The sequence below is a fragment of the Corticium candelabrum genome, chromosome 11, assembly GCF_963422355.1.
Source record: "Corticium candelabrum chromosome 11, ooCorCand1.1, whole genome shotgun sequence".
NCBI lineage: Eukaryota > Metazoa > Porifera > Homoscleromorpha > Homosclerophorida > Plakinidae > Corticium > Corticium candelabrum.
In genome coordinates, this window is record NC_085095.1 from 7,750,897 (window position 1) to 7,766,918 (window position 16,022).

The 16,022-nt window shown below is 41.4% G+C and overlaps 5 protein-coding genes across 6 annotated transcripts; 2 read left to right on the forward strand and 3 right to left on the reverse strand.

The window, feature by feature from the left end:
• Positions 1–8: 8 nt before the first annotated feature.
• On the forward strand, positions 9–1,394 carry LOC134186401 (uncharacterized). Of its 2 annotated transcripts, none has more exons than XM_062654369.1 (6): positions 9–116; positions 169–291; positions 348–479; positions 567–623; positions 700–942; positions 1,021–1,394. In XM_062654369.1, exons 1-6 carry the CDS (start codon positions 35–37, stop codon positions 1,197–1,199), a joined length of 816 nt encoding a protein of 271 aa, XP_062510353.1. In that variant the 5' UTR covers positions 9–34; the 3' UTR covers positions 1,200–1,394. The 2 variants fall into 2 exon arrangements, with proteins under 2 accessions (XP_062510353.1, XP_062510354.1); XM_062654370.1 differs by having other exon boundaries at positions 172–291.
• Positions 1,395–1,493: 99 nt separating this feature from the next.
• LOC134187309 (complement receptor type 2-like) lies at positions 1,494–4,221 on the reverse strand. The gene is made up of 7 exons (XM_062655420.1): positions 4,042–4,221; positions 3,769–3,981; positions 3,532–3,711; positions 3,087–3,455; positions 2,800–3,015; positions 2,344–2,712; positions 1,494–2,262 (listed from the first exon to the last, which is right to left on the reverse strand). The coding sequence occupies exons 1-7, from the start codon at positions 4,094–4,096 to the stop codon at positions 2,030–2,032; spliced, it is 1,635 nt and encodes a 544-aa protein (XP_062511404.1). The 5' UTR covers positions 4,097–4,221; the 3' UTR covers positions 1,494–2,029.
• Positions 4,222–4,306: 85 nt separating this feature from the next.
• On the reverse strand, positions 4,307–10,895 carry LOC134187308 (presequence protease, mitochondrial-like). Its single transcript, XM_062655419.1, has 27 exons — positions 10,808–10,895; positions 10,645–10,736; positions 10,208–10,516; positions 9,749–9,863; positions 8,777–8,873; positions 8,607–8,714; positions 8,368–8,547; positions 8,210–8,298; positions 8,015–8,149; positions 7,839–7,952; positions 7,683–7,779; positions 7,185–7,262; positions 7,032–7,124; positions 6,795–6,963; positions 6,691–6,738; positions 6,483–6,612; positions 6,306–6,426; positions 6,173–6,249; positions 5,945–6,110; positions 5,740–5,840; positions 5,572–5,680; positions 5,384–5,496; positions 5,269–5,322; positions 5,132–5,200; positions 4,945–5,059; positions 4,728–4,861; positions 4,307–4,667 (listed from the first exon to the last, which is right to left on the reverse strand). Exons 1-27 carry the CDS (start codon positions 10,837–10,839, stop codon positions 4,541–4,543), a joined length of 3,072 nt encoding a protein of 1,023 aa, XP_062511403.1. The 5' UTR covers positions 10,840–10,895; the 3' UTR covers positions 4,307–4,540.
• Positions 10,896–10,944: 49 nt separating this feature from the next.
• On the forward strand, positions 10,945–14,124 carry LOC134187310 (centrosomal protein of 57 kDa-like). Its single transcript, XM_062655421.1, has 8 exons — positions 10,945–11,012; positions 11,109–11,337; positions 11,529–11,708; positions 11,777–12,018; positions 12,078–12,155; positions 12,233–12,343; positions 12,466–12,785; positions 13,727–14,124. The coding sequence occupies exons 1-8, from the start codon at positions 10,995–10,997 to the stop codon at positions 14,121–14,123; spliced, it is 1,575 nt and encodes a 524-aa protein (XP_062511405.1). The 5' UTR covers positions 10,945–10,994; the 3' UTR covers position 14,124.
• A 175-nt stretch (positions 14,125–14,299) lies between these two features.
• Positions 14,300–15,745, reverse strand: LOC134187311 (cyclin-dependent kinase 1-like). The gene is made up of 6 exons (XM_062655422.1): positions 15,457–15,745; positions 15,260–15,383; positions 14,976–15,146; positions 14,755–14,918; positions 14,500–14,641; positions 14,300–14,442 (listed from the first exon to the last, which is right to left on the reverse strand). Exons 1-6 carry the CDS (start codon positions 15,648–15,650, stop codon positions 14,332–14,334), a joined length of 906 nt encoding a protein of 301 aa, XP_062511406.1. The 5' UTR covers positions 15,651–15,745; the 3' UTR covers positions 14,300–14,331.
• Positions 15,746–16,022: the final 277 nt, after the last annotated feature.

The window sequence follows — 16,022 nt, forward strand, 5'->3', positions numbered from 1 at the left end:
GCGAGATATGACGTCAGCACAGTGAGAAACAAACATGGTCAACAATATGTCTGTGAAAGATCGCGTGTCTCAGTTCGAAGCCATGGCAGAAGAGGATAAGAAAGAGGCGGAGAAAGGTGGATTAGAGTGTTTGTATTTCGATGTGAATTTTATTGGTTTTTCGAGCAGCAGCTTCATCTCCAGGCAAGCCGCCTCGCTTTCTCTATCCTGGAAGTAAACAGAAGGAAGATCAGGTTGCTTGCAGCAACATGCAGCTACCGCTTCCGGTAAAACCTCGAACCTCGTTGACGGGTAGAGTCGATAAATGTCTTCATGACGAGTCAATTGTTGAGTGTCCGATCGCCTAGGTGTTGATCTCGATCTCGAAGGCGTCTGGAATATCCGAAAAAATGTGTCTGTAGCCAAGTCGAAGTTGAATCAACCTGTTTATCCTCTGACGACTGGATCTTATAGCCGTCACGGGGCCGTTGCTACGAAAGGTGTGTGCTTTGTTGATATCCTCCTACATAGGCTAGATAGATTGGACGTCATTGTTGGCAAGGAAAACCTACTTGTCTTATACGCAGGGCAATCTACTAATAGTCGTCACGATGATTTCTCTTTCTCGCCATCATCAGTCAGAGGTCACTTTGTGTTTTGTCTCTACTCGCATTTTTATTTCATTTTGGTTGATGTTTTATGTGATTATTTATATATTAGATCGTCGTGAGAGTGTGCGATTTCCAGATCTTGCTCCACGGAATGGACCCTCTCGTACGTGGAAGACGCCGCATCAAGGTGTTTATTCTTACTCAGAGGCCGCCAAGAGACGGCGAGCTTCGCCGACAGAAGAAACAACAGAGTCGCCTCCTTCAGCAAAAAGAAGAGTAATGGGCGGCTTGCAGAGTTTAGGTCGAGAATTTGAATCGAAATTTGCACCCAAATCTACAACAGATATCAAAAGTATGCTCTTGCAGTGGAATGGTGGTAGATGGGCTAGTTAAGTAAGGTTTTTCTGTCTTTGTTGTTGTGTTCTTATAGGCAATCCTGAACGAGACAAAAAGTTGAGATATGCGCAAAAGATGGCTGCTGGTCATTTGAGGTCTGCAGGTCTGGGAGAATACACACCAAAGACATCAGCATACAGAAGGGAAAGAGACAGTAATGATAATGGTTATACAGCCAAATGGAAGCTTCCTAGAGATGATACAGACTCTTAGTTAACACACTGGAGTTAACATCCCGCCTCTGTTTATGAATAAAATAAGATGTAGGTAAGCAGGGTAATGAATGTTTTGAGGCAATTGATGTACTCCTATAAGTTATCATGATGGATATACAGCATATCGAACTGTCAATCTTCAATGATTTTATTTTACCATACCGTTATACAATCAAGAAATCTGGGACAAACTGTCTGGTTTTCAATGTGTTTGTGCACTCGCGGTCTGAAGTTCGAGGCTAAAGCTGCGCTACAGGCACCACTATGACAGCACAGTACCGTACTTGTGGTGTAACAAAGCCTAATGACCAAATTCTTTCCCCTTTAATACTGTAAGCACTCGAAACTGTACATCTCGAATTGTAGCCAATGTCTCGACTCGTGAAGAGAAATCACATGCACAGCGAGAAGCTTACGATTTCTAGCGTTTGTTTCTACGTCAATTAATTGTTGAGTAGCACGTTTAAACTTATACTGATAAGACCAATCGAGAAAAAATACATGTATGAAGTAGACGGAACCGGTGACAGCTCTGGTCGTACGAGTCGGACGAAAACCGCCTGATTGTCAATAATCTAGCTGTTCTTAGAATTACAAGTCTGTATAATAGACATGTTCCTTTGCAAGTTGCAGACCTTCTTCGTGTCTATCAGCAGCACGTACATGCGCTGCACTCATTCACTAACAAGTAACCAGACTAGAGCTCGCTACAGCGTCCCTGCATCACTTTAATTAACTAGTACATGCAGATACCTGCCTAATGCAAACTGGCATGGGTAGAATACATGCACGCGTACACACCTTATCATACAAGCAAGTAACCTGCAGTTAGTTCAGAAGCGCGATCATATCATCCGTCGCTGCTCTTTTGCATCGCGGCACGCCATCAGAAAACCTCCACAATGGCCCTACACACACTGCCTCAGCTGAACCAATCCGACGATATCCAAAATTGCAATCAAACAAGACGATGTCTCCCTTTCTGTACTCGCCAGGAACACTGCTCAGGCTGCTTATAGCGGTAGAATATCCATTCTTGGGACGTACCGGTTTGCATAATTCTAGAAAAATATTTATAGTTAATATCCAAGCTCAAGCAGTCGACTAAATTGCGTAGCCTTTCTAAAATCTTTAACTAGTACCTTCCTTAGAGCAAATTATGTCTTGTCCCTGCCATTGGCCATTCGAGCAGATTCGAGTTGCGTTTCCTCCTACCTGTGTGAACCTTTTCTTGCATTTGTATCTAACTTCATCTCCTTGTATGAATCGCGCACCCCTATTACGTGACCGGATAACTCTAGCACCTCGAATAGTAGGAAGAGGCTCCTTGCAAGAAAGAACACATGACACTGTAGCTGGACTTCGTTTCCACGTGCCATTTCTCATGCAAGTCCATGTAGTGACATCATCTAGAGGTGCAAGTCCAGCAGGACATTCATTTGCAATACTAATACTACGGCCAGTCTTCACTGGCTTCCAGAGCACATCAGCTGTTGGTTGACACATTTTCTCTACAATCCAATTAATAGGTGAATTAAGATTTAGTGTAGTCGCTTCCATATCAATTCTATTGCGTACATAAAACATTCAAAACTCACTATTGCTGCTGCGGTCTCTCTGGCAGTGAGGTTTGGTGCCCTCCCATTCACCATTGGCTTGACATTGACGTCTGTTCCTTCCAATCAGTGTGAAACCCTCAATGCATCTGTAAGTGAGTGTGGAACCATAACTATATTGCTCCAAGCTATTATTACTGTCCGTGTAAATCACTCTCAAACGACGTGACCCACGCTGTGGAATACCACAATGTACCACTACAACACAACATACGCAACAATTATATTTGGTCTACTACTACAACCAGTTGACTTCAATCAACACTTACCCTGACAACGAGCGTTGTCAATGGTTGGGTGGAATATGCCGTCAAGACAACGCGTTTGGTTCTCGCCATACAGTTGATGACCGTCAGCACATTCCATTCGAATGCCCTTTCCATGTCTTACAACTTGTTGTGCAACAATCAAATTAGTGATGTTACCAACGATGCAATCTCTTTTACAAGTAGGATCTTTGTCTTCCCATGTGCCATTGGCTTGACATCGACGCGCTTCTTTTCCAACCAAAGTAAAACCTTCAACGCACCTGTATGATACTGTTGAGCCATAGCCATATAGATAGTGTTTGAGGGTACTGCCCGTGTAGAATAATTTCAAATTCGGTGATTGACGAGCAGGTAAACCACAATTTACAACTACAACACACATGTACAAGGTACACAAATTAAACTTCTGAATAGTACAAAGATATTAACCTCTACCAACACATACCTTGACAACGAACGACATGGATGCTTGGATAAAATTTACCATCAAGACAGCGACTCATCTTCTCCCCATACAACTGATAGTGACCGTCAGCACATTGCATTCTGACGCTGTCTCCGTGTTTCACATGTTGTTGTGCATTTACTAAATTCGTTATGTTGTCCACACTGCAATTTTTATCCACTAACCACACAAAATGAACTACTGATGACCAAGAATTGTAACATCATTGTCATGTACCTTTTTGACATTGTAGTTTGCCTTTCCATTTAGCTGCAACAGTGCCATTTCTGTACTTTTTCAAGACACACACTAGTTTTCTTCCTTTCCTCTCTTGAGCATACCCAACAGCACATTTACAAAGAGAACACTTGCTCTTCACTCGATAATCATCTGTACAGTATTCACACTCCACACCAACTGGCTTCCCACACCAGGACTGATCGGCTGCAACTACATTACGTCGTTGCATTCAAAACAGTAAAAATTATAAAGAAAGTCGAGATGACCTACCAGTTCCAATGATTACCAAGAAGAGGAAGGCACACGCACGAAAGGAGAAATCCATAACTTTTCTGACTTGTTCTCGAGTAATAAATGAGCCATGTGTTCAGTCCATGCATCCCTAAATATATAAATGGCCGGGCAGGAAAGACAAAGGTGAGAGCCTAAACTTCCCTTGAGTCATGCGTCATTATCAAAAATAAAGGTCAAATCCACAGAAACAAGGAGTGGTCTACCAACAATTCCCTTGCGCAACCTGGAAAAAGGTGTAGTAGACTGAACTATAGATTCCCAACAGAATATACTAACAACACAGATCTCAAACGCCATTAATTAACACTTGATTATGCAAAATTTCCTAATCCACAGTTGAAAATAGAGTACAGTACTCACAGCTATAGATCCTGTGGCAGGTACACTGTCACTTCTTGAAGTCATCAAGGTAACAAAAGCCAAACAATGCTAAAACACCGGACATCCTGTGTAGTTCAAGCTGTGCATATCCTTTCTATACATCACTTTCTAATGTTCCCCCAATCTCCCCTATTACAGTCCATCTAGAGTCATACATAGTCTCCTCATTGTTTGGTCCTAAAATAGTTTCTCCAGATGGTCTTTGCCCTGCAGCTAGATACCTGTCAAAGGCTTTCTAGTAAGGTCTCACCAATCATTAGTTACCTTTGCGTGATACAGACCTTTCAGCAGCTTGTATGAGGCTCTGTCTTGTTGTTTCAAAGAGACGTTTCCTGTGTTCCTGCTGCTGTTGGTCAGTGATCCCTTTCAGAAACCTGGTCATCCCTTGTGTACCAGGGGAAACAGGAGAATCAATCTATAAACAACGAAAGTTGCATATGTACATACCACTTTCTACTTCATAATGAATGACAACATTGTAGCAGTTAGCTACTGTACCTGTGAAAAGACAGAAAGTTTTGCTTCATCCACATCTTGGTCAGCAAAAGAGCCTTCTACAGCCCAATCAACACATTGATTGTACACATCAAAAGTCTCTACAGCGTTGGGATCTCTAGAACGGGCACAAATAAGAATAACAAATTACCTATTACTTTCAATCTTATGCAAGAGTACATGTACCTACCTGTATGAAAAGTACTGAAATACACCTGATCCACTGCTAGCCCCACCACCATAAGCCCCTCCTTTCTCTCTAAAAAAACGGAAAACCTAGCTTACTCTCATGCTGCTGAACCACATTATGGTGCTACAGCACTGCACCTAATTTCTCGATGCAAAAACTTTGTACTCATAAGTCGAGCTAAAATTCTCAACCTACAGAATGCAAATGTCAATTTATGTTCGTTACCATGTCAAGCGTTTGTGAAAGACTAACGAGGCACTGTCTTCGTGAGTGTAAGGAACAGTCTGAATAGATTTGCTTGTGTAATTTACATTGAAAGGCATAACCACATGACTTTGAACTGTTTGACGAAAGAAGTCATCATTCTACACACATTTGCACACATCAGATCAAAGCTTGCTGTTAATAAAGTACACACGAGAATGCAGAACAATAGAAACCTCCACGTGTGCATCGGGGTCATCTCTGTTCTTTGGCAAACCATCAAGAAATCCCTCCATAGCAGCACCTATCACATCTGCTTGTTCAGGAACACAATTGATTGAGCATCTAAATCAAAATGAAATAGCAACAACTACTAAAAATGTATTAAAAATCCTGTTTCTTGCCTCATGCTCGTGCAGTCAAGAACATGAACTGCTATCTGTGTTAATTTATTGATGAGTGGCTGTAAGTCATCTTGATCAGCAATAGATTTTAGAAAAGCAACCTGACACAAGTAATCACATATCTATATTGCTATAAACAAACTAAACAGATGTCAAAAGTTTAATTAATTAATTAATTAATGTATTTATCAATTACTTTGTATACCTGCTGCAATCCAGAAAACCTCTCTGCCAGTTCTGCAGCTGGTGTGAGATGCCTAGATGAATAACTCATAGCATATGCATGACCACTATCTGCAACTGAGTTGGCCATGTCAGCAGCCAACATTGTCACTAAAGTTCTAATGCGTTCAACATCTTGAAAGTCAGGTCTACCACAGCAAATTGCTGAAACACTGCAGTACAACAGAAAATACAACATAAAGAAACTTACGAGTTAAAGATGTCTTGCCACAAAGAAAACATGTAAGGTAGATTCCGATCAAGACAAAATGATGAAAAACATACACCCTGTTGCATAGTCAAAACCATTACTCTAACTCTAGTATCAAAGGCATCGACTTTACTTGCTCAAAAGCATTCAGGTCACTGGGATTACTCACAACGTGAGCTGATACTCCTAAACCACCTGTACGAAGTTCAATCTCTTGAGCCATTTGCTGGTAGTCAAAGTTACCAGCTCCAATCCTTCAATAGAAAACTTCAGTTGGAACAGTCACCATTTGATGGTAGGATTTGCTTACCGCGTGACAATAAATGAAAACAAAGGAACATATGGCTTCAAGTCATCATTCAAAGATGTTATGCTTGATAATGCTCTAAAATATGTGACATTGTTTGTTGGTTGTGGACAGAACTGCAGCGAAATACCCACTACAAACAGAAAAAAGACCAACTAAATCACAACTACACAAAGCATATCTCTAAAGAGTCTACATAATTAATACAAACTTGGCTGCAAATCTTCCATTGTAACAGTTTGACCTTCTTTAGAAATATCTAAAATAATTGAAACGATCAAGGACTTGAATCCTACCAGCTTGAACATGTAAGACCTGCTACTGTGAGTGATGGCAAGCAAGAACTGTCATGCTGTTTACTCTGATAGTCAAGGAGTTCAAGGGCATCTGCATAAAGTCGACTTTTCTGATCGTGTGAGAGGTGGGACAACATAGTGTCTCGTTTCTCAGTTTCTTTCCTCTCCAGTTCTACCTGATAATCGTCCTTCACAACAAATAGAAAAGACTATAATCAGCAAATACGCTCAAACATACACTACAATCACAAACAACCGTTGGAGACATAATAAGTGTAACATTATGTTGATTTTCTTTCAAGTAGTGCTTAACTTTGTCTTGCAAATATGTTGGAAAAGCAAGGTTTTCCTAAATCATTCACAATAAAGAATGAACCAGCAACTACTATGAGTTAGAACAAATTGCTACCTTAAACCTTGCAATATGGTCTCCTATTTGAAGTGTTGATGTTGGTTCTGCTCCATGGTTCCACATTGACATTAGTGACTGGCAATGCAAACAGAATCAGCAATCCCATAGTCAGACACAGTTCACATGCTACACCGTACTTCATTCATTACATTGAATCAGCACTTAATGCCAAGATGCTAGATAAGCAGTATGTCATCCAAGTCACACAGTTCTAGCTTCTTTACTGTTACTCATATGACCAAATAGCACCCACACCAGTCATACCAACTGAACTGCATGTAGTTCCATTTTACCCTAATATATATATATATATATATATATATATATATATATATATATACCGTCCGTCAAACTAGCCTCGACACTGCTTGGCTTCCCTATGCTCATGTGGAAAGACCACCAAAAGAAGAAGAAGGTCTAGTGTCAAGGCTATCGTCAAACAGCGTATTTCCCTCATTTCTATATTACTATGCTAATCAAACTGCTTCTACTTACTGACACAAGACTGAGACCAAAGTTTGATGTTTCATGTTTCAGTGACAACTCGACAGAGTGAAGGACAGACTCAATTCGAGATTCATCAAATCCTTCTCTACAACAAAACAACATTCATCTACAGTTGCTACAATGTTTGTTCATTGCATGTCATACTCGATTACTTGGTCTATTGTCTGACGTATTACATCTCGAACTCTCTCTACATCATCCCTTGAAATACCTTGTAAACCCACTGCAAAATAAGCGTCCTTTGTGTGACCATGCATCCTATATACCAAGCCAGTCAGTTTAAATTTCTGTAATCAGTCTATTTGAAAGACAAGCCTTACCCAGTGCTTGGAGCATAATCTGATCCAATATTAGATGCAATTAAAGACTTGTAAAATGGAGAATTTGGGCCTTTGATGAGAAGAGAACAGAGAATGTTGAGAACAAAAACCTCTGCAGGATCCATATCAGCAAGACTATCACCAAACAACAACAGTCATCACATTCAAACACAACATAGAATCTAATGCACAAACCTTCCAAGCAAAAATGCAACACTAACAGTCGTCTGCTTGTCAGGATCAGCAGCGATTGGATCAAACGGGCAAGCCATTTCTTGCACTTGCTATAGTTTACGATCAAACAAAATCTCTATAAACAATTCAAGCATCCAGCACACACATTTTGTCCTTACTGGTTCAGACCATCTCGTTTCATTTGGTATGGCAGTGCTTGTATGGACCTTTGTAAACCTCCGCAAAGCCAGTTCATTGATAGCCTCTAAGTGACCTTCAAGAGGCTGGTTGCCATATGTATAGAACTTTGCATTACTTGGATGGTAGTGGCGTGAATGGAAGTCTCTCAATTGAGACCACTAAAAAGCAAGAATAATTAAACAAGAAACATACATAAAACAATGGACCAACACAATACTGTTAGATCTGGGATGTTAGGAGGGTCGCCACCATAAGACGTTGAGTACGTATGACTAGGCAAGATGCTACGCTGCAACTGAGTTTCAAACAGATTCTCTGCATTTGACTGTATAATACATCACCACGTACATAAGGTTTACTACTTAGGCAACATAACAATGGCCTTACAAACACTCCTTTCATTTCATTGTAAACAACTCCTTTGAAAATAATCTGAGAGTCGGGTTTTGCTAAATCTTCTGGCTCAAGACGCCAGCCTTCCTGCCTAAACATAACAACACTGTCACATGAGTCTGCCTTTATTATTAGAAATCATTATCTTAAACTGAATCAATAAGATGCCCTCAATAAGATACCCAATTAACTATGACGTAGTACATTCAAAGTAGTGACCACTGACTGTGACTGTATAATCAGCTGCTGAGGTCCCTATGAGACTTTGAGTGCGCACACCTCAATTGGCATCACAAGCCAGTAATCCTGCAAGTACCTAGCCTGGCTCAAAAAGATTCAGGCGCGGATCTACCTTATATAAGGCGCAACATGCCCAAATACCAAGGTTCCTATGGGGTGTGTCACTCATTCCTGGATGTTTTGCGACAATATCTACGCAGTGATCAAGCTTAGAGCAACTATGAAGCTATTTTTAAAGACTTTGCTAGGCGTAGAATAAAACTTACAAAACCTTATTGGATAACAAATTTTCATAGAATGATTCTTGCTGATAGTCATTGTCGCATTGTTGTCAGTTGATCTCTTTATTAATTAATATTAACTGAGCACCAAGCAAAATTGAACACTGGATCTGTGCCTGAGATTGGTTAGTGCTGGCCCAGAGTTCTCCTGAGTAGCACACAGAAGCAAAGCTGTAGGGCTGGGGATGCCCTGAAAAGCAGCTGCTTATGTTACTGTTTTTACATTCAAGCAAAAAGCATTGACAAAATAATGTCTTCATGATAATACTTTGTGTACAAGTTTGTTCAAATACCTGCTTTCTGTACGACTACTGTAAACTTACGTAACAATTTACATCACATAGGATGGACTGTTTGTGTAATGCACTGCTAGAATTCGGTGTCAGTTAATATTCATGGCCTTTAGAGTAACAGAGATCATAGTGTTTGAGTAGAATGTACATACCTGAAATCCATTTCACTCAATGTAGGAAAGAATGCACAGTCTAGGTAGACAGCCAGTAAGTTCTTGAAGTCCTGTGCATTTTGAGTGGCAAATGGATACATCGTAAAGTCAGGAACTGAAGCACAAAACTTAATGTTAGAAGTGCTACGAAAACAACACATTCATCCAGATAATGTCCAATAAACATACAAACAGACAGACAATCAGAGAGACAAACAGACAGACAGACAGACATACAGACATACACACATACAAACAGACAGACAGACAAACAAACAGACAGGCAAACAGACAGGTAAACAGACAGACAAACAGACAGACAGATAGACCAACAAACAGACAGACAGACAGACAAACAGACAGACAGACAAACAGACAGACAGACAAACAGACAAACAAACAGACAGACAAAGCAATAAACAAACAAACAAAAGGACAAACATTTTGCTGTACACTAACAAGTCCAAGCGTTCATATATGTTGACAGAGATCGTGTAAGCATTTTGAAAAACGGGTCACGACATGGATATTTCTCAGAACCACACAAGGTTGTATGTTCCAGTATGTGTGCCACTCCACTACTATCCATCGGCACAGTTCGAAATGCAACAGCAAACACATTGTTATTATCTTCGCGTGCCACATGAAAATGCTCAGCTCCTGTGTCATCATGGACAAGCTGGACAGCAGCGAGATGAAGCTCTGGTACACTCGAAACTCTCTTTACAGTGAAACCATGCAGCTTGTCACCAACTTTGTATTTCACCTCTAAAACAAAAGTCACGCAACATAAATTCAGCAGCAAAGTTACTCATTTATACGCATAAATCGTTAATTATTAATTAACTAAACTGCACATAGTGCAATCTGGACTCCGAGGCCCTACAAGTGCGTACCTGCTAATGCAACTGCAGACTTTGATGGCATCGCTGCGTTTACTTCTACATGTAAAGGTCGAGTTTTTGCGCCAAAAAGAAAATTCCATCTTCTGCACAAAACGCTTGTACAGAAATCAGGCCGACTCACGCTTCACACCATTTAATAAAACTAGCTACAAACCTGGATATTCTACGCTGTCCTGTGCGCCACATATCACACCGGCGGGAGTGCAGCCTGACTCGCGTGTATAGCCTGATTTGCCGGACGTGGATATCAATGGGACTGATTTATCCGGGAATTATAACATCCGGGATTTGCGGGAAAACAGTTTAAATATTTCTCGCAGTAAATACCTTCCTGACAAATCATGGACAGTGATACACAGGTTAGTTCAATAAACGTATCCCTAGGACAACAGATTTTCTTCATATTTCTTTGGCAACTCTGCAAGTAGAATTAATATCAATTTAACTGTGACTAGGCGTCTCTCTGGGAGACGAAAGGCGTGAGTTCGACGGCGCTTATTCAAGATAGGATGATTGACGAGGATGATCACGCTGGAGATATGTCAGTAGATCCTTCTCTTTTATCGCTGAGACAGCATCCAGCGGAGTTTGGTGTTGAGTTTGGCAGTGCTGGTGAGGTGTTGGGCACCGAGAGAGTTAGACCGCCCATACCACGGAGATCAGTGGAGGATACGCAGAGTGAAGGTGGAGTAGTTCGTTTCTGCTATTATTGCGTCAGACTTGTTGTTGGCAACTGCTTTTGTGTCTGTTTATCTGTTTGTTCGATTGTTTGTTTGTTTGTTTGTCTGTTTGTCTGTCCATCTGTTTAATTAATGTCTCTCTGTCTTTCTGTTTGTCTGTTTGTGTATTGTATTTATCTACTTTCTATGTCCTAGCTGTTGTCTCAGCTATAAAAGCTCTACAAGACAAAATCCGGAGACTTGAAATGGAGAGAACACGAGCTGCTGACAGATTCAAGCAGCTTGAGCACGACGTAGAAGAATACCAGTCGAAGTCACACCACAGACATCTTTCTCATCAGCAACAAGAGACGACACTAGAGAGAGACAAAGAAGGTAAAGATATAGACATACAGGTTTTTTTATCATTTATAACATTCATTCTACCTTTTGTCATCTTTTAGTTGTGGAAGACCAGCTACATGCAGCCGAATCTCGCTGTCAGTTGCTTGAAAAGCAGCTTGATTACATGCGGAAAATGGTACATAATGCCGAGTCAGATCGAAATCAAGCTTTAGAACGGACAAGACTGCTTGAGCAGCAGTCAGCCAGACAACAGAAAAAGAGTGTGGGAATTGATCAAGATAAGCTGGATGGACTAGAAAGACAACACGTGAAACTTTCGGCTTCCCAAGCTCTCACCGAAGTCGGTTGTACGATGGTTGAGTGTGAGGTGTGTTTGTCTGATGTTTCGATGTGTGACAGAGTCGAATTCGAGATTTGGAAGGGAAGCTGGAAGAGGAGAGACACAAACGGAAATTATTACAGGATTATGCTGCAAAGGTACTCTACTATAAAGGCACTTACTAATTTACAGGATCTGTGCATGAAGGTGTGTTTATTGGAATTGCTTTCTATAGCTACAGACGGATGCCAAAACAGCCAGGATCTTGACGTCTGCAAGTTGCAGTCGAGACAAGCAGCACAGAACAAGAACGAAATCAAAGAGCAAGAAGGAAAGATCTCATAAGGTGAGCTGTTATGAGAAAAACCGATGAAAAACAGAATGAATTCCAACAAACAAGAATGGAGTGACTGACAAGCAGTCAAACATTTGTATGATTGTTAATATTTGTTGGATTTCTGTATTTAGATCTCTAAGTCTGCTTCTAAAGTTGTAACAGTGAAGACTGACGTCCAAACTAAATGCCATCATATCGGCTCTCCTGGAGTTCCATTTGTCGTCGGCACGTCTACGACTCCTTCTCACTCGGTTAGTGGCAACATTCAGCAGGCTCTAGCGCTCATGAAACACTACAACCCTGCTATAAGGAGTCGTGTAAGCGTCGAGCAACCAGATTTGGACAGAAAACATCCGAGTGTTAGGAGTCAGAGAAAGCCGATCCAAGTGACTGCATCTGAACTATCGGTCGTTATAGCCGACTTGACTGATGAGTTTGGGGCGTTGCAGCAGTAAGTTGTTTGTCAGTTTGTGTGTTTGTCTATGTAGGTATTGTTTTTTTCAGTTATGAGCCATCAGAATGTGACTTATAATTGTAAAAGTCACATGACTGAGCTAATAACACACTCAAAGACATTGAATTACTCTATTCTGGTGACTGGTGTGTGTGTGTGTGTGTGTGTGTGTGTGTGTGTGTGTGTGTGTGTGTGTGTGTGTGTGTGTGTGTGGATGTGTGACTATCACTATTTCAAGTCATGCTAAGGAATGTGCTATGCCCCTGGTGCAAGTCCAATCACAACCACCAACATTCATGAAAATTTTTTACTATAACAGTCTTAATAGCCCGTTCACACTAGCGTTTGTAAATGTGCCAGCACGGTGCGCCACAGTTTGGTTCGGCTTCACTTCGCAGTGTGAACGCCGGCTGAACCGAACTGAACCAAACCAAACCGTGTTGAGCTGGCTCACCTCAAGCTATCGTGCCACCACGGTTCGGTTCGGTAGTCCAGTGGAAAATCGTTTGAGACCTCGCTGTTGTACATCTCACTGCGATGGACTGCTGTAATGCCAATTAAAACAGGACAATCGCATCTTGCCTACGATCCATCACAAGAACTATCCGGATATGCACAGTTAGCTGAATACATGCCCACTTTCTTTGACTACGCACTCTCAGCTGTTGGCAGTCTGAACGCAGGCCAACACGGTTAGCTGACGCAGTTCGGTTCGGTTTGGCTCGGTTAGGCTACATAACCATGCTAGTGTGAACAGGCTATAATACATATTTGCAATGAGTATTGGGTCTTGTGGGAAATAACAACAGAAACATATCCGTCTACAATGGCTATTATACTCAAAATCGGTTGTTTTCTTGGCTTACAGTCACTACAATACAGACTAAGTAGGTATGTATGTTTCCTTTTTAAATTCTATCGTGTCTATTGTGTTTCAGTGAATACAATGAATTGGCCAGGAAGATCCAAGATCATGATGATTCTGACAGCTCTCACTCTCGTCTTGACCATTTGCAGCAGTGTATGGACGACGTTGTATCTCGCATGGAATCCAAGAGCCACAGCATCCAGCTACTCAAACAACACAAACAGCAACTTCGTCGCCAAACCAAAAACCAATGGCAAGAAGAAGAAGTAGAAGACCAAAGATCAAAATCTCTGAAACGTACGGTAACACTAGATGGTCCTGGCGAAGTCAGAGTTGTGACGACTGTCAAGTCGGACAATGACAAAATGGATCCACGTGTAGCCAACCCAAAGCGGAATTTACAGATATTGAAAGGTATGAAGACGTTGCAGAGTCAGCTACAACGGGATGATCTCAGTTGGGACTGACACCATATTTGACATGAAAGCGATGTTAAGAATATGAAGCTAATACATACATGTATCTAAACTGATGTATACTACACAGTCATTCACATTATGAGACAACCGGACAACCTCATTCTTATTCTAATTAATTTGCAACATCATGAGAAACAGTAGGTGCATTTTCTCTAACACAAAATGCTAATTTTGAGTCGCACAATACCAGATAGCTTCATGCTTGTTGCATGTGTGGGAGAGCAGCCTTGCTGAGATCATCAAAATATGGATGCAGCAGAGCTTGTCTGGCTGAGATTCTCTTCCCTGGATTGTAAATCAGCATTTTCTATAAATATCCATTTCAACATACCAATATGACTGAGAGTGGTGTGTGCAACCAAACCTTTAGCAATTCAAGCCCCAAGCTATCTAGTCCAGGTACAACTTTGCTCAACGGTTGACTAGACCATCTGGGAAACGATGGCTTGTAATCAGGAAGAGATTTTACTTCTGGCCACTCCGCCTCAGTTGGAGTGCCAAGAGTCCTTGAGAAATAAATGACATCTTGTTTAGTGTTTGGGTAAGTATTTTTATAAAGAATTTGTAATCTGTAGTAAATCTGAACTATAAGCAAACATCATGTATGTCAAGTTTGTACCTAAAGATGCGGAAAAGTTGGTCAATCTCTGAGTCTCCATGAAAGATGGGACGTTTTGTCACCATCTCAGCCATGATGCATCCAATACTCCAAACATCCATGGGAGTTGAGTATCGTTGAGCACCAAGCAGAATTTCAGGTGCTCGATACCACAGAGTCACAACCTAAAATGCCGATTATGTATCAAGTATGCACAAAGATTAACACTAAGAAATATTGACCTCATGTGTGTAGACTCTGACTGGAATTCCAAATGCTCTGGCCAAACCAAAGTCTGCCAGTTTCAGAGCTCCGTTCTTGTCAATAAGAAGGTTCTGTGGTTTTAGGTCTCTGTGCAGCACTCGATGGCAGTGACAGTGCCCAATTCCTATAAGAAGCTGATATGTGTAGCTCTGAGCAAACAAAACAAGTTTCACTCACTCATTCATACGTGCCACACACACACACGCGCGCGCGCACACACACACACACACACACACACACCACACACAGCAACCACGCCCACCTTCACAAGCATTGGGTCCATGCTACTTCCTGCAGGCAACGAGTCGATATACCTCTTCAGATCGTACTGAACAAATTCAAATACGAGATACAGTTTGCTCTCCTGGTGAAGAATATCCTCCAGCCTATGACACAAATACCGACCATCACCACATGACTTCCGGTTGACATAGATGATGGTGATGAAGTCCGCCATACTTGACGACGTTGGGATGTTGAAGTTCTTTCAGCAAAGAGATTTCGCGCAAGGCCGTGCTCGGAACTCCCTCTTCTTCCGACGTCAAGCGTATCTTCTTGAGAGCGACAATTTGGCCTGTTTTCTTGTTTCTTCCTTTGTACACGACGCCGTACGTTCCTTCGCCAATTTTTTCGATTTTGACGTAGTTCTCCATTGATTAAAAAGCGTTGCAAAGTCGTACGGCACGTAACCAACAAACCGTTTGAATGACGCGCGTGCCTTCGTTAGCCAATCCGCTTATTGCCTAGATCCCGTATATCGCACAACCCTCGGAGACCCTTTCCTCTAATAGCGCATGAAAAACAACGCTCATGCACTGGTGTCTAGTGTTTAAAAAAGGCAGTTTGTACTTTATTATTGCTTTACATTGTACGTTTACTGTTCAATGACTAGTAGACAAAAATCAAGCTGAGTAGTATTGTTGTGGTATGCAGTCACGTAACACATGTTATGTACAGCTCCCATCATTTCATGTACAGTTCACTTCTTCTTTTTCTTCTCCTTGGGACGTTTCTGTGCAGTTTCA